This window comes from Syngnathus leptorhynchus, chromosome 9, assembly GCF_054491065.1.
Source record: "Syngnathus leptorhynchus isolate UIUO chromosome 9, UIUO_Slep, whole genome shotgun sequence".
Taxonomy (NCBI): Eukaryota; Metazoa; Chordata; class Actinopteri; order Syngnathiformes; family Syngnathidae; genus Syngnathus; species Syngnathus leptorhynchus.
This window is the reverse complement of record NC_141203.1, coordinates 10798216-10817828: the sequence shown is the minus strand read 5'-3', so window position 1 is coordinate 10817828 and position 19613 is coordinate 10798216. Positions and strand designations below refer to the sequence as shown.

General features: G+C 42.0%; 4 protein-coding genes across 4 annotated transcripts; all 4 read left to right on the top strand.

Moving 5' to 3' along the window:
- Positions 1-171: 171 nt before the first annotated feature.
- On the top strand, positions 172-3282 carry hoxd12a (homeobox D12a). The gene is made up of 2 exons (XM_085920565.1): positions 172-771; positions 1820-3282. Exons 1-2 carry the CDS (start codon positions 216-218, stop codon positions 2059-2061), a joined length of 798 nt encoding a protein of 265 aa, XP_085776691.1. The 5' UTR covers positions 172-215; the 3' UTR covers positions 2062-3282.
- Positions 3283-6606: 3324 nt separating this feature from the next.
- hoxd11a (homeobox D11a) lies at positions 6607-9139 on the top strand. Its single transcript, XM_085920666.1, has 2 exons — positions 6607-7156; positions 8904-9139. Exons 1-2 carry the CDS (start codon positions 6607-6609, stop codon positions 9137-9139), a joined length of 786 nt encoding a protein of 261 aa, XP_085776792.1.
- A 2428-nt stretch (positions 9140-11567) lies between these two features.
- hoxd10a (homeobox D10a) lies at positions 11568-14650 on the top strand. Its single transcript, XM_085920706.1, has 2 exons — positions 11568-12240; positions 14376-14650. Exons 1-2 carry the CDS (start codon positions 11568-11570, stop codon positions 14648-14650), a joined length of 948 nt encoding a protein of 315 aa, XP_085776832.1.
- A 2130-nt stretch (positions 14651-16780) lies between these two features.
- hoxd9a (homeobox D9a) lies at positions 16781-18180 on the top strand. The gene is made up of 2 exons (XM_085920601.1): positions 16781-17384; positions 17732-18180. Exons 1-2 carry the CDS (start codon positions 16781-16783, stop codon positions 17974-17976), a joined length of 849 nt encoding a protein of 282 aa, XP_085776727.1. The 3' UTR covers positions 17977-18180.
- The last annotated feature ends 1433 nt before the right edge of the window (positions 18181-19613 follow it).

Sequence of the window (19613 nt, the reverse complement as noted above, 5' to 3'; positions counted from 1 at the left end):
TTCAGGCACGCACGTACTCACGCACACACACACGCACAAAACGAGCATCGTGGACCGATCCGTCTCGCTCTATTTGGAGCGTCCACGCAGGGTGGGGCCCCCGTGCGCACTTTGCATATCACGTGAGCACCCGTTGACAAATCACCAATTAGCTAGCCGTTAGTCTTGAGAAGTTGCTAAGGCGCTTCGGGAGCAGCGTGCGCGCGGCCAGCTCCATGGCAATGTGCGAACGGAACCCTCTGAGCCCACCGGGCTATGTCGGACCTCTGCTCAATTTTGCCCCGACCCCCGAAACGCTTTACTTGTCCAACTTGCGGGGCGCCAGCGGCGGGGCGCACCACATGCCCCCGCTGCACCATCACCACCACCACCATCACCTCCCTTACAACAGAAGGGCAGAGCTGTGCACGCTCCCGTGGTCAAGTTCGTGCGCGTCTGGGTCGCCTGCGCAGAGCCGCGCCTTCGGAACCTACTGCCCGACGTTTCGCCCCAACTCGACCGCGCCTGGAACCAACAACAACAACAACGGGGATTCGGCCAAGTCTCCCTTGCAGGATGAGTCGGCTGCGCGTTGCCCGCCTGGTTCAGACCACAAGGTGCCGCAGTCGGGGGTACCTCACGAGGTTTACGCCGAGGAGCTGCGGGGATACTTGGACGGGCATGGTTCGGCTGCTGGCCATCTGGAGCAGGAGTGCGCGCGACGACTGCATGTAAACAACAAGCAGCAAGACCCAGCTCGGCCTTCGTCCACTCTCACGTGTTTTGCCGAAGGTCAAGTAGCCCCCTTTTTATCATTATTATTTTTATGATTGTTCTTGTTGTTAAAGAAACTCACTGTTGAAAATATCCTGCACTCATGTAACATTTTATGGCTGGTTTTATTTCTGTCGATGATTATCAACGATTGTTCAGTTGCAGCAAATAGTGGATCACTCAATCTGTCCAGGACTCCTTTTCAAGATCAAATTCAAGCACTTTTCAAGCACTTCCAAGGTCATGGACAGACAGATTGAAACATCAATACTCTGGGTTTCATTTGAACTGTTTAAAACTTAAAACTATTGTCTGACTCCTTATTTCTAATACACAGCTGTTAGAAATCTATCAGTTGCAGTCGTCATTTTCATAGACACGTTTTTGGAAAAAAAAAAGTCAAATTAAATTTGGGTGAAGTGGAGCAATTGATGATCTGAATAGCCGCCACCATTTCTTTTCAATATGCACGCTTTAATTTCTTAAATGATCTATTTTTTTTAATAGAAAACCTCCCAAAAATGATATTCAAATACATTTGACCGTCTATTTTCAGCACCGCCATTCGCTCTTAACTATACATCACGTATTTGTTTTGATATAGTTGCTATAATAAATAGCACGGAATGCAAAAAAAAAAAAAAAAATACATCCCATGTTTTCTCATTGCATAGATCCAAACAACATAATACGTCACATCTGCAAGTCTGCGTCATAAGAAATCTAAAACAGACGAGAATAGTTTATACCGCAACCCGCAAACAATAGAAAATCACGCCTTGATAAACATGACGGTATATCGATCAAATCGCTGCTTTAAAGCGGAAAGAAAGGCGTCATTGCGCATGTCATGTGATCTTATTTCTGATCAATAAATATGAAATAGTTCCATTTGCGTCCAAAAAAAATACGCTGCCTTTCTGACCACCTACGTGTCACTCGACCTCCATAGATGGATGGATGTATTTTCATACTACACGGAAGACTTTATCAGAAGCTTTTTTTCGCGTCCGCAGCTATGCTGTTAATTGTGCGTGTATGCGTGGGCGTGCGTGCGTGCGTGCAGGTGGTCCGTGGTGCTCGTCCCAGCAGGTGAGGAACAGAAAGAAGAGGAAGCCTTACTCCAAGCCTCAGCTGGCTGAGTTGGAGAGCGAGTTCCTCCTCAACGAATTCATCAACAGGCAGAAGCGCAAAGAGTTGTCGGACAGACTGGATCTGAGTGACCAGCAAGTGAAAATTTGGTTCCAGAACCGCAGAATGAAGAAGAAGAGACTCATGATGCGGGAGCAGGTCTTTGCTCCTTACTAAGTGGACTAAAAAAAAATAAAAAAATAAAGCCAAGAAAAAGAAGGAAAGACAAGAAAAGAAAGAAGACGCTCCTGTCTTGTGGACCACCACGGCAGCGCCACGTCACGTCTCGACTGGCTGGCGTGGGTTTTTTTATTTATAAACGTGTGTGAAATACTTGCAATCCCCATCACGGCAAGCATTTCACACTTGGCGTTGGCTGCTTTGGAGGCGGCCCAAGATCCACATGTGCGTTTTTTCACTCTCTGTCTTATGTGTCGAGAAGCTCAAGTTCACGTTGACGCCCATTTAATGATACATATTATACATATGCATGCTTGTCTACTATTTGATTTGATACATTTTCATTGTAAATAAATGCGCCTTCATTTTCCCAAAAAAAAAACACGCGTTGTGGATGTCAACATTGCTGGAATGTGAATAATATCCAAGTCTGTACAACACGTAGCTAGCCGAGTCATGTTTCAACATTTTTAGAAAATAATGAAATAACATACTCAACAAACGAGCCGAGTCGATTTGCCTTGTGACTTAGAATCCCCTCATATATTAAGAGATTTTTTTATTTTTTAGCAAGCAAATCATTGTTTTAGCGATGCCGTAAGCGTAATAGCATCGTTGACTACGTCATATTTCAACGTGTACGGAAAACGAGAAGGGATTGGGCGACATATTTAGCAAGTCTGCGCGCTGCTATTTTTTTTCCCTTTATGACTCTAAGTTAAAATGAATGTCAAATATATGTTATCAGGTTTACCATAAAAAAAAAATAATAATAATGTTGCCTTATTTTCCACCCTCTGTTTCCAAACACATTGAAATGTGCCATTGGGTTAACACATGTTTTGCAATTTTGCTATTAAGCAAATAAATGCTTGCTAAAACTTGTCCTCATTATCTGGAAATATTTAACTATGACTCATGATAATGATTGTGGTAGCAAGTTGAAAAAAAAAATGACTTAGGAAATTGTGCTATTATGCTACAGAATATGGTCGCATTTTTAAGTGTGTATATAAACGGTGATTTCTGATGGAAATGCATTCTTCGTATTTGTCCATGACATGTAGAAATAAAATTGAATGTTATATTTAGGCATACCATTTTTTTAAAGAAATACCTCATGTGTTTTGGCGAACCTGTTCTCATAAGCTGATTCCAACAAAAATGTACAATTTGTTTAACCTAATACAAATGTATGGAGCAGGATGACGTCATGTTTATAATAAATACTAGTACCCATCAAGTATTCACGTTTCCTCCTCTTTTTTCTCTTTTTTATTGGGAGAGGAAAATTAAACGGCAGCTTGCTTTCTAAGTGTTACTCAACCAAACTATTTCTTTTACACAAACCTCACGCCACAAAACGACGGGCTAGTGAGCAACTCATGTCACTTTCAAGGGGGGAAAAAAAGCGTTACAAAATCAGAGCTTTTGTTTTGTTGCCCCCCCCCCCCCCTACACACACACACACACACACACACACACACACACACACACACACACACACACACACACACACACACACACACACACACACACACACACACACACACACTGTGGTTGCAGCTGCACTGTTGCAAAGTCACTTGAAGGTGACTGCAGTTCCATTTAGGTAAGTAAGTCATTTTTATTTATATAGGGAGCACTCGCAAAATGCTCCATGTCGTTAAAACACAGTATACAGAATTATAGCACATGATATAACGCAAATCAATGCAATCACAATAAATAAAATAGTCTGACTGAGTTTGAACTTTTCTTTTTCTTTTAATTGTATGAATCCAAACGTGCTAATTCATTTTGGAGCCCCAAATATAATAATTCATGGGCACAAATTTAATTATACACGTCTACAAAAGCTCTGCAAATTGCAAATTTCCCTAGCTTACACATCCCCGTGACTATAATTCCACTCTCATACAACAATTGAAAAACTCATGCTGCGTTTTATATTTCAAAAGCTATCACTTTTCCAATATCGTATTTAAAATGCGCGGTATTGTGTTGTCTTCTCCGCATGTTCCCCCCCCAAGATTCCAAAAGAAGACGTTTGAGCAGGAATCTTTTTTTTTTTTTTTCAAGGGGGGGGTATTTTTACTGCTGCGGCAAAGACTCGCTTCCTCTGTGCGACGTTTCCGCCCCCATTTTGTGACTTTATTGCTTTATTGCGGCAAAACGCAGCCAGACAGCGTCATTTAGCTCATGGGCCCTAAAGACAGTGGGGGTGCCATAACAAAGTTAAGGTCAAGTTAGTGGACTGAGCATTGCAACTTCCCACGCATTCTCATTTTGTCACGTCCTATAACATTTGGCTATTTATTTTATTTTTTTGGGGTGGAATGGACAAAAAAAAATGAAGCATAATGATCAATTGTGAACCACGTCGGTCTTTTCCCTTGGTGAATAAACACGGTGGTTGTTCGACAATACGTCCTCATTTTATAATTTGTGTGAGCAGACATTGATAAAGTGATTTTTTTTAGAAATATTGCCAGGTCATAGGCTAACTGTGCTGAAAAATACAGGCGCAGTAGTTTTTTTTTTTTTAAAACACTGTAACACTTTATATTTCTTACAACTTCATTGCCGAGCTTTATTACAAATAACAAACAACTAAAATTGTGGGTGGACAAATAAAACAGACGATGACTAAACACAGTTGGCGACAAAGTAACTAAAATAAAAATGACACTGTTGGAGTCAATTATTGGATTCTATAGACTGAGTTTAATTTGGGGATTAATAAAAGGCAAGTAAGGATGATTGGAAGATAAACAGAATAATACAAATGGACTATTAATTTCATTAACTTTATTCATATAGACTATATCGTAAGAAATACAGTATTAAGCCTTGTCTACGTTTTAGCGCAACATGTGGCTATCAAAAAGGAGCAAAAAAAAAGAATCATGAAGATAAATATCTCTGTTGGAAATCTAGTTATCTAGATCTACTCTAAGATATACAAAAAGCACATGTATGAAAATAAGTCTTCCTATATATTATGTCATTAAAATATATTTTTTAGGATTTGAATTGATGCACAGTATTAGACTGAATCACATTTCCTATACAACTTATTTGCAAGCTTGTTAGCTTTTGTATTTGTCCATCAATCTGTCTGATATAAGAAAAGAAGGGAGCCAGCCAATGGTTTTAAATGAGCTAAAGTGAATAAGTGACGAAATAAAAATGGAACATTTCTTGGAAACAACTGAGCGTATAGTCTTTAGCAATTGTAATTTAACGCTACGATTTAAAAGTGCATTGTGTGTGTGTGTGTGTGTGTGTGTGTGTGTGTGTGTGTGTGTGTGTGTGTGTGTGTGTGTGTGTGTGCGCGCGCGTGTGTGTGTGTGTCTCAGTTTAAGGTGAAAGCATTTTAAATCACCCAATGTATTTATTTCAACCCCACAGAACACTAAAATAGTGTTTATATTATATTATATTGTTTATTGTCTAACAAATTAACTTATTATTTATGATTGGGAAAAAAACCATGGGAACGGGAATTTGAAGAAAAAAAACATTCACATATTTAATCCTAATTGCAATATTGAGGCAAACAAATTATGATTGCAATATTTTTCCAAATCGTTCAAGCTGACATGAATTTGTGATCATATTCAATAACGCACGCGTCGCTGTTGTTGAACTCCACAATTGTGATTTGTGAGCATCTCTCTTCCCCATCTTCATCCCTATTTGAACAATCATCAAGCCTCTTAATTGCATTTTAAGTGCATATTCCTCAAGTTAATTTCTTGTGTGATTGCTTATCTCTCCCCTCACGAGGGGCGGGAATGGAAAGTGGGGGTCGGAGGGGGTGCGTGTTGTATTTATGCAAGCGTCTGTTTTATTGCACGCGGGACAATAAAGAATGTCGAATTAGAAGCCATCATGCGTTTGTTTAAGTGCGCCAAGCATCATATCGCCTCAGCGCAATGAGGCTTCAAGTGCGTAATGACATGCGCGTCTTTGTGCTACTCGCTGTTCCAACATGGACGTGCATGTGGCCTTGGCGTTTTCGCTGCCGCCTCGTACGCCCTTCATTAATAAGGCTGGAGGTCAACGTCAATGCTTCCACGTCTTCTGTGGGGGGGAGAATGGAGGGGGGGGGGGGGGGGTGGAGAGGTGCATGCACGCGGATGGCATCTTGTCAACTTGCTGTCAATGAGTAAGACTGAATGAAAATATTGCAGTTCCTCTTCTTCGTCTTGGTTTCTCTCGTTCATGATGGCGCAAGAGAGGAGTTCCCCCCCAGCATCCAGGGAGCCAATGGAGGCTCTCCCACGGCCTCACATGAGTTTCTCAGGACGGGGCTTTTTTTTTTTTTTTTTTTTTAATGACCGATATTGATGTATGGTAATTTCTTGGCCGGCGGATCACATGACACAATTACCTCAAGAATCGATCAAGATGTATAGCGAGCCCGCTCGCGGCTCTTTGCGCGCGTCTGGGCTGCCGAGCCAGATGGGCCAAGTTTAACGGGCACAAGCCGCGGAGAAGCCTCCTCCTCCGCCTCCTGGTCCCGCCGCCGCAGACATGACGGACTACGACGAGCGCTCTTCCAACATGTATCTACCGAGCTGCACTTACTACGTCTCCACGCCCGATTTCACCTCCGTCTCGTCCTTTTTGCCGCAAAGCACCTCCTGCCAGGTGAATTTCCCCTACTCGGGCAACATCGGACAACCTGTCCGCGAGGTCTCCTTCAGGGATTACGGATTGGAGCACCCCAGCAAATGGCACTACCGGGGCAACTATGCGTCCTACTACTCCTCGGAGGAGATCATGCACCGGGATTTGATCCAGTCGTCCTTCAAGAGCGAACCCCTCTACGGCGGCGGCCCCCACGCGGGCGCCGCCTCGCCCTGCAACCTCTTCCCCGGTGTGGGACGCAACGGGGTCCTGCCGCAGGGCTTCGACCAATTCTTCGACGGTTCCAACTCGGACAAGAGCGCCGCCGAGCCGCCGCCTCCTCCTCTTCCACCGCCGCAGCCGAGACAGAAAAGCGGCGAGGACACGGCCGGTGACGAACCCAGCGTGGACGACGACTCGTCGTCCAACTGTGGCGACAAGAGCAGCCAGCAGAGTGGGTTGTATAGTCCTCCTTTATTGGGGGAAGAGTCCAGCGTGGACAATGGCGTGTCCTTCGCCGTGGCCGCGCGCGCTCGTGTGGACCTTTATAAGCATGCAAAAGCGTTTTATATCCCAATAAGATGTTCTTTACGGCTGTAAAGGTATTTACAATGGGAAACTGTTAAGCCGTACGCGCGCACTCGCCCTGCTGTACAGCAGCAGCCTGCTGGATATAGTAAACACACCGTAGAGGTTTATTTACATCTTTCCAGACATAATTTTACTCTCCGTGGCAGCGGGGTCACAAATAAAATTAGCAAAATTATTTTTCAAATATCTAAAGCCTATTTTTTGGACCGATTACAATTGCTAATGGGGAATATTTTGTGTTAGAAATTTCACAGAAATAATTAATACACATGTATTTTTGGGGTGAATTTAAAACAATTAATAATATTTACTTGTCCGCAAACAGTGTGTGCCATCATAGTGTTTGACACCTCAAATATTAGTTTTCTGACATAGAGGACATATGCGATTTACATTACAGTTGCCAAGCAGAAAACAAGCGTTTTAGTGCTCATTTAATTATTGACATGCTTGATGATAGCTTTATCATATCTCAAAACTATAATGGGCGTTCAAGAGAGGGGCTACAATTGTTTTTATCAATTTAGAAACTTTTTTTGGGGATGTATTGGATATTAACAAATATTTTCTAGGATTTTAACAATTTTTTTTTAATGATTTTTGTCAATATATTGTGCAAAACGCCTTTTAGTTGACTTTCAATCAAATTCATGCGTTTTGCCTTATCTTCTAATACTCAACACTTTGTATTTCACCATCTTTTCCCGTGGCGATCTTGTGTTTGCGGAAAAAAAATAAAAATAATGAGTACCCCCTTATGGTCTTATGACGTAAACGCCTGCAAACAACCAACGCCAAATGTGTTTAACTGGAGACGACGTATAAGTGGATTGTGGTTGAATCCGAAGACATAAACTCATTACTGGGGTGCGCTTTTATCGAGTAATGCTGTTTGCGCATGCTTGTAAACAGTCACGTGCGCCACAACAAGGGCAGAGATGTAAGGCCATTTGTTGATAATAACTTTATTTAACTGTCCCATTTGCCCACTGAACATTCCTCCGTCGACAACAAAAGTGTAACACGTCATCCTAAAAAGTTTTTTTTTGTGCAGTTCCCAGTGGTGATTTTATACCATGGTGTACCTTTTAGCAATTTGTGCATACAAATAACTCGATTTTACTGGGACTTGTTAAGAAAGGGAACCCATTAGAAATTTGAGGTACGTGTTAAAGGTGTCCCAATTAAAAGCGTCAAACCGCGCGTTTTTATTTCATTTCCAGTGCGATAATGCAATATTTTGACCATGATAAGGATCTCTGAATACAGCAAAATAGAAACAAAAATTAAATAAATTACTGCTGGTATGAGATGGTAAACCAATGCGAAATGGCCACATTTATTTACATCTGGCGGCCATGTTGAATATACATGCTTCTCTGCAAAACCAATATCTTGGATTTTGGAGAATTTAAGTGCGCATTGATCAGTGAGTGCGTGCGATAATAGGGCGCATGTGCGACTACTGTGTTTTGCAGAAAAAAATATGGAAATGCGTTCAAATGAAATTGCTAATCGTCATGTGTGTAAATTTCCATTTTTTTGGATAACTAAATCTACTAAAGACCTTATTGCCTCTTTCTAACTCAATTCTTCTCGTCTGCGTCCAGCCTCGACAAGCAAGTCACGAAAGAAAAGATGTCCCTACACCAAGTACCAGATCCGAGAACTTGAGCGAGAGTTCTTCTTCAACGTGTACATCAACAAGGAGAAACGCCTGCAGCTCTCCAGGATGCTCAACCTGTCCGACCGCCAAGTCAAGATTTGGTTCCAGAACAGACGGATGAAGGAGAAGAAGCTCAACCGCGACCGTCTACAGTACTTCACTGGCAACCCGCTCTTCTGATACACACAACACAAAAACAAAATACACACACACACTAATATATATATATATATACACACAAACACACGCCAAAGACTGAGTCCTTCTCCATAGGTCAGCCGCCATGTATTCGAAACGGCAGCGTGACGTCACGTGTCCAATTCATTTATTTAAGTTAAGCTCACCTATGAAAACAAACTATATTTTAGCCGACATTATTTATTCGTGTGTATGAGCATTTAAAGGATGCATGTCATGTGGTGTCAATGTGTCAAAGCAAAAAAATGTTCAACTAAATGACAAGCGGCTGACAGAGAATTTTTTTTTTTTTTTAGCCTGGGGAGAAATGCGACTCCTCACGCCTTTATTTCCCCTCCTTTCACACACTGGATTGTTTACTAAACCTTGAACCGTCTAGACACAATCATAAAAGCAGCTGTAAACGGCTAAATAAGGGGCTATTGGACTTTGGAGCCCCCCCCACCCCCACCCCCATCTACTTCTTCCAATGCAAACCTTCTTTCCTGCCTCAAAGTACAGTTGCAAATGTCCAAGGAGCTGGAGATCTATTTTGAGGGACTCATGTTGGACATTCAACATGGAGCAACGTGGACGTGGACTTGAGTTTTCTTAATGTACGTGAGTGTGACTGCCTCATTTTGCTTCATCCATGTGCTCGGATGTGGTAATGTATTTTTAATTTGAATCGACTGGGTGATGGGGGGGTTGCATTAAATAACAAGTTTGACGAAGCGTTTAATAACATCGCTATCAAAATCCAGCAGTGAAATAGTATTCATGGTTATTAGCGACTGTGCGCGTCGTTCTGCAGAATGTCCACAAGAGGGCAGCCTTGTTGTTTTGGAGAAGGGGATGAAGCAGGCAAATTTAAACCAGTTGTTATTTCTCCACGTGTGTGCGTGTGTGTGCGTGTACACACACGCACACACATATGTAAACTACATACTATTTTATTTGATCATATTCCATCTTTCTTTTGGGCGTCATCTGAGAGTGCATAACACGTCACAAGAACACGCAGAGAAATAAGACCATAAAAAGTATAATAAAATTCTAAATGTACGTACAATCTTTTTTTTTTTTTTTTACTTGAACGCACAAATATTCTTGATGCTGGGATTTCAAGAGGATTTTTTTTAAAGCGAACCTCTCATTTAATGTCTACTGCAAATGTAACAGGCTACACTAAAACGGTCGCCCTCGCCCCAAATGTATTTTTCTTTAAGACATATTTAAAATTGTGCAATTATACTCACACGTATTATTTTTTTTCAATGGTTTGCCGTTGAGACATATTATGTACATAATGTGCGTGTGTCTGCGTGTGTGTGTGTGTCTGTGTGTGTGTGTGTCTGTGGGTGTGTGTTGACGCATGTAAAATGGAAATAAAAACTATACCTAACAGTATTTCACATCATTGACGAAAACGATGTATATTTCAATAATCAATCTCAATGTGTAATATTAAAGTATACGCGAGTAGCTGTATACTTTAGATTTTTAAAAATTCAGTTATTTCAACAAATGTTCAGGAAAGGCGCGCAAAAATATGTGTGCAAATTTAACCTGAAATTTAAAGATTAAAATGGGCAGCGACAAAATATAAGACTTCTTTGTCAATTTTAAATGCGACAAAAAACGATTTATTTTTTCGCCCCTATAATTTGTTAGCTTTTTTTTTTTTTTACCCAATCGCCACATGAAGTCAAAACAACGCCTGGAATAAAACAAACTTCATTGTATCCACATGCACTTCTTCTTCTTTCAAAACCCATTTAACAAATTGTTCATCCCTGTCATATGCGCTATAATTATGGAGAAAAAAAATGTAAGAAAATACAGACATGCAATCCATTTTAAATGAACTAAGTGGATGCCGAAATGATGAGTAAAAAAACATGGAAAACACTGTTAAGTATTTCAATGTAATTAAACCTCACGTGGTTGACCACAAAACACGATACGAACATTGGGTACATTGTTTATTGTTGTGGGCGTTGCACTGGAATGTGTGTGCGAGTATGCATTGCTTGCACGCCTGTGTGTCACAATTTTCACCTCCAAAACCTGCAGACCAAAACATTTCAACAACAAACGAATCGGTTATTGATTATTGTAATACAGCTTATATATATTTCCCTTTGTCGCTTGTGTGAAGGATTATTTTTTTTCAACTACTTTCCGTTTTCAAACAACAATGCAGTCAGTCTCTGCTGCATGCCAGGGCCCAATCCCCCCCCCCCCCCCCCTCAAACAGTTTGAACCAATTTCAAGTGCTGGTTCTAGGTGTCGCTGCAGACCTCGCCTTCGGAGCTGCTCTGCAGTGCGTGTCAAGGCCACTTTCAAAGCTCATTGGTGGGCTCGTCATGTGGTCGGCGCGCACGCTGACTCGCAGCGCAGATATGTCAGCTTCTATAGGACGACCAAAATGTCCTTCCCCGGCAACTCGGCTGCGGCAAACCCTTTCCTAATGGACGCTTTCCCTTACGCGCCGTCCGCGTCCGACTACGCGATGCAAACTTGTGGGTTGGTGCCACCTTTGGCTAAAAAAGGCGAGCGCGGTCACCACGGCGCGGCTATGAGCGTCCCCTCGTACTTCGCCCATCACCAATGGGGTGAACCGGGCAGGGCGTGCAGACTGGCGGAGGCGCCCGTCAGTCCAAACTCTACGTACGCACAGAGCATCAAGGAGGAGGGCAACTGCTGCATGTTCACTGAGAAACGCCTGCAAGCAGTCAACCAGCAGACAGACGGCCATCTCCACGCGTACTCGCCCCTTGCGGCCGAACCCAACCGAGCCGACGCCCCCGAGGTTCCAGTTCCGGGCTATTTCAGACTAAGCCAAACGTACGCCAACGGGAGGCAGGAGTACCGCCAGCAGCCCAGCCCGACGTTGATGCAGCTGGAGCGCATCCGCCCGCAACCGCAGCCCGCACAAAAGGACGCCCCGCCGCGTAGCCCCGGGGCTGCGGGGAGCCCGGCGGAGCGCTACACGTCCAGTGTGGAGGAGGAAGAAGAAGAAGACGAAGATGAGGAGGACGAGGAGGAAGAAGAGAAGAGACATTCCAGTCCCGAGGTGCTGCTGCCACGGGATGGCAAAGGTGGGTTTGGCCTCGTGCATCGTAAAAGCGAGAATAAAACACAAACAAGCCTCCGCAGTCGTAATGTTTAATGAGAGGCTTTGGAGCGCGCGCACAAGCGCGTACGCGATACTTTGGACTGATTTTGCACCGCCGATTCAACTTTTTACCAGTTAAATGTTGAATGTAGTGTAAAGAGTGAGCTTTTCTCCCACCCCAAAAAACAACAAAAAAAAAAAAACTATGAGGGCCTGGTTTTGTTGTCAAATTAAACAATTTTAGTTTTAACAATGAACATATTTTTTATTTGCAAATGGTGTAACGCATTTTGGAAAGCAGCAATGTATGCACAGAGTAAGATGAGGATTATGACCCCCCCCCCCCCCAAGGAACTATTAATCTTTTTTCTCAAAACGTAGCCAAATGTTTGCAATGTTCATAAAATGTTACACAGCAGAAAAATCTTCAGGGCTCCATTTGACACTTTGCAAAGGAAAATAAATATGCAATTTGGAAACATTACAAATGTGGTGAAAACTGAGATGGTGTGTGAAAAGGAATAGCCCGTGTGTGATTTTTTGGGTGTTTTCATCAATGAATTTACGTTACCCCTAAATAGAATTATATGAGGAGGAGAGGGACTATATAAGTGAGAACATTAAAATGAAAAATAAAAGTAAAAGTCAGTCAAAAGGGCTAAAATTGGTGTCCAACAACAACATTTGGCGTTGTGCCTTTATTTTTTGTAAACACTCCAAACAAAGTGATAATGATGTCATTGAAGTAATTAAGAGTGTTTAGTTTTTCATAAAACTTTTCCCCACCCGTTTGGGCCTCAACTAGAAAAACGTTCAAACACTGTTAAAAATAGTCATTATTATGCTCATCTTTTTTTTAAATTTACATTTGTTAAAACGTGAATTGACCCGATTTTTTTTTTTTAACTCTCTTTTTCCACCCATAACATTTGATTGTGACACTTTATGTACAAAGATATGACATTATGCTTTTTAAGATACTTACTTCTCTCCTTTGGGCATAATAAAGTACAAATATTCAACATTATCTTCAACGTCTATATGTTTTTTTTTTAAAACATTAGTTTCGATGACTTGCCTGGCACCCTCAAATGCTATAATGTGGTTTTGTCATTGGATTTTTTTTAAACAATAGTTTACAATGTAACTTATTGTTCTTAAGTACTGTCCTACTTTTATGATCTTTATCTTTTTCTTTTTTTTTTTTACCCCTCAACATGTGACTTTGACTAATTTTGCCCTCAGTAGAAGGTACAGATGTGTCCCAGTTTTTGCACGGGTTTAGCAGGAAGCACAGAAACGGATTTGTTGTCTGTACTGTATATCTATTTTTGTGAGTGTACATTTATTTCAAAATACATTGCTTGTCCCTATGGATGGGATTGCCTCAAAGGTTTTACAGTCATCATTTTTTTCCCCGCTGATTAATGAGGCGTGTCAGAAAGATTCCCGGCCAGGTGTCATAAATAGATTTCAAATGCAATCAAAGTACACATTTTTGAAGTAAGGCCAGGAAGTGTCAGATGCTCAGGGCGAATCTGGTTTCTTTTTATGGCCTGAACAAAGCTAATGTCATAGGATCACTTTTGTAGACTTGATTGGTTGGAAACAAATTATCTGTGTCGCTAGTCCCGGAACATTTCTGACAAACTACATTAAAAGACAGAAACAAACTCCCATATGGTGCTAGTTCTTTTGCCAAGCTACTTGCTAGATTGGCTTACTTACAAGTTTGGGTCAATTATTTAGGTTCATCATATTGGGTTGGATTTTGGATTTGGCCAGGTTGGCAAACTGAAGCTGGTCGCCGTTTTGCATGGCAAAGTTGAAGAAAATATTTGGGTTGGGTCAGGAAGGGCATCCGCTTTAAAAACTGTGCCAAACATGCTAATGACTCACTGGGGAGACCCCTGACTGGAAAGTTGAAAATCAAAAATGTATTATTTTTAACCACAGTTCTACTAAGAACCTTTTCATCCATTTCTTGATAACATGTTTGTTTTGATGAAAAATTTGACCTCAAGTGCTTGGTAAAATCCTCAACCCAATGTGTGACTTTCAACCCAATAATATGTGCATGTGACATCCTGTCTCAAGTCGGCCATGTTGTTGTTTCAGAGCACAAGCCCAACCCCCAAAGCAGCAGCTGGTTAACGGCCAAGAGCGGCCGCAAGAAGCGCTGTCCCTACACCAAGCACCAGACCTTGGAGCTGGAGAAGGAGTTCCTCTTCAACATGTACTTGAGCCGGGAGCGCCGCCTGGAGATCAGCAGGAGCGTCAACCTGAGCGACAGGCAGGTCAAGATCTGGTTCCAGAACCGTAGGATGAAGCTCAAGAAGATGAACCGGGAAGGTCGAGTGCGAGAACTGAACTGCAATCTCACTTTCTCCTGAAGTATCGCATGGATTCCCTCCAGTTGTATTGATGTTAGCATTACACAGCTTCTAAATCGAAATCATTGTTCTGATATGCCCACTTTGGCCACCAGGGGTCAGCGTTATAAAACAGACACAAACAAAGAACTGATTTCTTCTACTTCCACTGAATAAGTTTGCCTTATAATTAGAAATTTTTTTGTAGAGGATAAAAAAAAACACATGCCTGTGAGTATTAGTATATTATCTGTCTATGTGTGTTGTGCCCCCATTTGTGTTCAAATATCTGTTTCTTCAAGGGTTGTAAAATTGTGACTATTGATGCTAACTGTTAGCATTTCTGTGGGGTTTTCTACTTATGTTAACTAGTTGAGGGCGTTCTTAAAGAAAACAGTGCTTGCTTGTTTGAAATTCAGAAGAAATTCTCTCAGTTTTATGTTTAGTTTGACACTAAACATCAACTGAGCGTGGCAAATAAACTTTTGGGATGAAAAGTTTGATATTTGTCAAAGTGCTGCATTTGTGAACTGAGTTGATTGACTGAAAAAAAAAAGTCCAGTCACTTGTATCTCAAGGCATCATGTCCGCTTTCTGTTTCTTGTGGTATTAGACATTTTTTGGTGTTGTCATACTTTTTGAATCTTAAATTATTGGACACTCACTGTCACTTTATTAGGCACACCCCCACAATCTAAGTGTTTCACAACTTATCTATATTTTACAGTACAAAAAAAAAGTTTCAGACAAAAATGACTCAACAAGAGGATGCGCGAGTTTTTTTTCCCTACCATCTAGTGGAAGAGAAACCAATTTCTCTGCGTGTCAGTATACATCACTGGCATAGATAGATGCATTAACTGTAGTATGTTGGGGGGGGGGGGGCAAAATATGGTTATTACTGAAGAGGTGTTCCATCACACTGCAGCATACTAAGAACAATCATAATATTAAATAAGGTATCAAAACCTGATGCCACAAAAATAAACTACATATTAATAATAACCTGAAAGGGATTTTGGGGGGAGTAACTAAGTGGCCTAGTTTTGATCTATTTGAGCTATCAGTAATGTCATCCACCATGTGTTTGCGTGTGAAACATTAGCTCAGAAGAAAGGTGTTCCACACTAGGCCGTGAATGGGCTCCAAAACAAGGTTCACGTGTGCTTATGATGTGTTGCATGTGTGTGGCATGTACAGTCTCTTGCAATAAAATGATCAACAGTGCTTGTGTATTTTTTTTTTTTTATATATATATATAATGAAATATGGATAAAGTGGTTGCTGTGAAGGCTGCATTCAACACCAAACACATTCCTTATAAAGCTTCCAGTGGCAAAGCGAGAAAGTTGGAGGGAAAAAAATTACAAATGAAGCTAAAAGAAACACAAATGACATGAAATGAAAGTATACGGAGTAGAGGAGCACAAAAGGTGGATCTTTTTGTGGATGTTTTTCTTGACTGAAGAATTTATCATGAAATTGACTTTGGTATGGTCCAAAGTTTTTTTTTGCACATAAGTTTCAAAACAAAAATCAATGCGACATTGAAATTGCAACGTGTGTGCTTCCTCGAGTCTGTTCTTTCTTTATAGGTGGCATGTATAATTACACGCAGACCATAAAACATTTATTGATACACATAAATATGAATATATATTCAGCCGGTAGCGCTATTATTATTATTCTCTTTCCAATGAACATTTTACTGCCGCTTTTTCCAACTCTGTGTGAAATAAAACAGAAAGAAAGAAAATATGAATCCAGGTTGATTAGGAAAAACGGCGTCTGTTTTTTTTTTTTCTTTCTTTCCTTTTACAACGTGTCATTACATCAATTTTACGAGGATTTGCCAAGTCTATAAAGCTTTTTTTACTGAGTGCATGAGTAACGGAACGAGCGCTGCAGAGTCAGTGTGAGTGCGCGGGATGCGCGCGCACACGCGAATGTGCGCTTTATAGTTTTCTAATTGGTCACCCAACATCGAATGTTGTTTATTTTCCCCATTCAAATTATAGAGAAAAAAACGAAAAAGAAAAAAAAAACCCAAGGGGTGCAACAAGGGTAGGCTTGATTTACTGGCAGAATTAGTAAATATGATCACGTGATCTGTGTAACCAATCCCTGTTGACGCAGGCCAGCAAAAATACTATGATTGTTCATAGAGGGGAGCTTCCCCTTAACTGCGAGTCATTTTATTTTGAGTGCTCGCATCAAAACAAAAAAATGTCTTCCAGCGGCGCACTCGCCAGCTGCTACGCGGACGCAGTTCTGGGAACGGACGCAGAGGACGTGTACGGCGCCCGCTTTATGCAACCACCCCCGCACACGATGGCCCCAACCAGGCCGCCAGGCGCTGGCGATCACCACGCCGATTTCTCTTCTTGCAACTTCGCCCCCAAATCCGCCGTCTTTCCTGCGTCGTGGCCGCCCGTTCATCCGCAGGGGCTCTACCACCACCACCACCACCACCCTTACGCCCACCAATCGGACCCGAGATGCGTTGGGGCGCGACCCTGGATGGACCCAGTCCCCGATCTCGTCCCCCGCTTTGCCGGATTCCCCCCAGGCCGACGCGCGCCGTGCACCCCGAAGCCGGAGCATTCACCAGCAAAGATCCGCGACACCAAACCGGGCCAGGAGACTCGAAGTCGAGCTTTTGCCGAGGACCTCCCCGATGGTCCGGAAAGGGCGCAGAGTGGAAGTGAGCTTTCCAACCACAGCGAGCCCAAAGAGGAGAAACAAGTTGACCCAAGTAAGTATAAGCACATGCAAATAGCCCCCAGTGCTGATTTATAACTGTGTGAGCTGACTGCGTAAAACGGGGATGTTTTACTGACCCATAAAAGTGTCCTGGAGACCACTACTACACCGCGGCCCAGTGCGGACGCAACCCGCTTTATTTATTTTTTATTTTAATGTTATTACCCTGGATTTTGCACTTTTTTCTCCACGCATGGGGTGGGGGTCAATCACAACACTCCTGAAATAGATGTTCGTAAGGAAAAACCTGGATGGGAATGCTGGATTCTCCTGAGTTTCCAAAGATAAACAGGAGCTTTTTTTTTGTGGCTGCTAATTTGTGCTCTGTTGTGCATGCAGGCAACCCGGCAGCAAACTGGATCCACGCGCGGTCGAGTCGGAAGAAGCGCTGCCCCTACACCAAATATCAGACTCTGGAGCTGGAGAAGGAGTTCTTGTACAATATGTACCTAAGTCGAGACCGCCGTTACGAGGTGGCCCGTATCTTGAGCCTCAGCGAGCGGCAAGTCAAGATTTGGTTTCAGAACCGCAGGATGAAAATGAAGAAGATGAACCGAGAAAGAGGTGGAAAGGAGCAGCTCTGATTGCACTGAGGACGACTTGGACTTTTTTTTTTTTTCAAAGCACTATTTTTGATTTAATTTGGAAGCACCCTGAGAAACATTGTGGATCACGTTGCAAGTGAAACCATTAATTTCTCACTTATTTTATTATTATAATTTTTTTTGTAACTGATTTAAGTGACAAAAAGGGAAGCGAAAGAGAGAGTGTGTGTGCATGTGTGTGTGTGTGTGAGTTGCTTTTGATTGTTGAATATAAAGATTTTTCACTGTTCAATTTGTTTGACCTATCTGTTGGAATACACACATTTATTTACAGGCAGCGTGCATTCGACATAAATTGTGTGTGTGTGTGCACAAAAAACCCAAATATATATATATATATTTAGTGTGTGTGTGCGAGTGCGCGTTAGTGCGGTTACGCACGTACACGCGCGCGCAAACACACGTACACGCACGCACAGATACATTTTGCGTCACCTCTGTGGACAGTGCGTGATTCGATTTTAATGTCGACTGCACGTGCTGCAAACGAGACAAATGATGGCGAATCCCAGGTAAATTTCATTTGAGACTTTTAGTGGTGGGTGTTTATGATCAGGCGATATCATTGTGGTCTTATAATGACTTTAGAGCAGGAAGAAATAAAGCCATAGAGATGGCTAGACGTCTGGCCTAAATGAGTTTATTGGCCCTGGCAGTCAGTAATTACAAGGAGCCCCTTTGAAAGCTCCTTTTCCCTCTCTGGGCACTTCTTGTTTTTTTGTGCGTGTGTTGCTGACAATCAAAATGTGGACACAGGGGTGTCTGGCCGATGGATTGCTGCACAGGAAATCACTCCCACATCTTAATGGTCACGTTAATTCATCAACTCTACTTCTCACTGATGGGAAGCTAAACTTCAGTTGGACTGCCTTGTTTTTTGGTTTTTTTTATTTTGCCTTTTATCCGATAGTAAAGTACTTTTTTAAGGGGGGGGGGGGGGGGGGTCACAATTGTGCATTATAGTGTAGTTACACTATCACTTTGGAACAGTGTATTTTTTAAAGTAAAGAGTGGCCGTGAGGCGCTAGAGGGCGCTGTGGTATCAAACACAATGGAAACAAAAAGGGAGCCATCGTTTATTGATTAAAATGATAGTAATCGTAATAATAATAATAACATAAACGGACTTTGGTATTTGCATCCCCTTACATAATTGTAAGACTGTAATTATCCTAAATGTTCTTTGTACCTGCAAAAAGATCCCCAAAAAAAATCATTTCCTTTGTGTGTGCGCGCACTCGTGTGTTGCGAGGTCAACAGTTGTTTAGTCGTTGCCATAAAATAGAGGACTGCGAATGTTGGGCTGTTCCAGGAAATAGAAACTAATGGAGCAGTACAGCGATCATGAATGTTGATGCTATATTAAGGCTTGTAGATTAGTCGCTTCAAATACAACTTTGATCAATCACTCATGCACTTTTCATTTCCTAGCTATTGGAATGAGTTATTTTCAAATTTCTAATTTAGCACAGCTCCAATGTGGTACTCAGATGTGCTAACACGAATATGATGACCACAAGACTCTTGGACCCGTGATAGCATTCGATGCAGTCAGTAACCCAAAACAAAATAAAGTCTCAGAGGAACTGCACTACAACGTTTACCCACAAAATGTC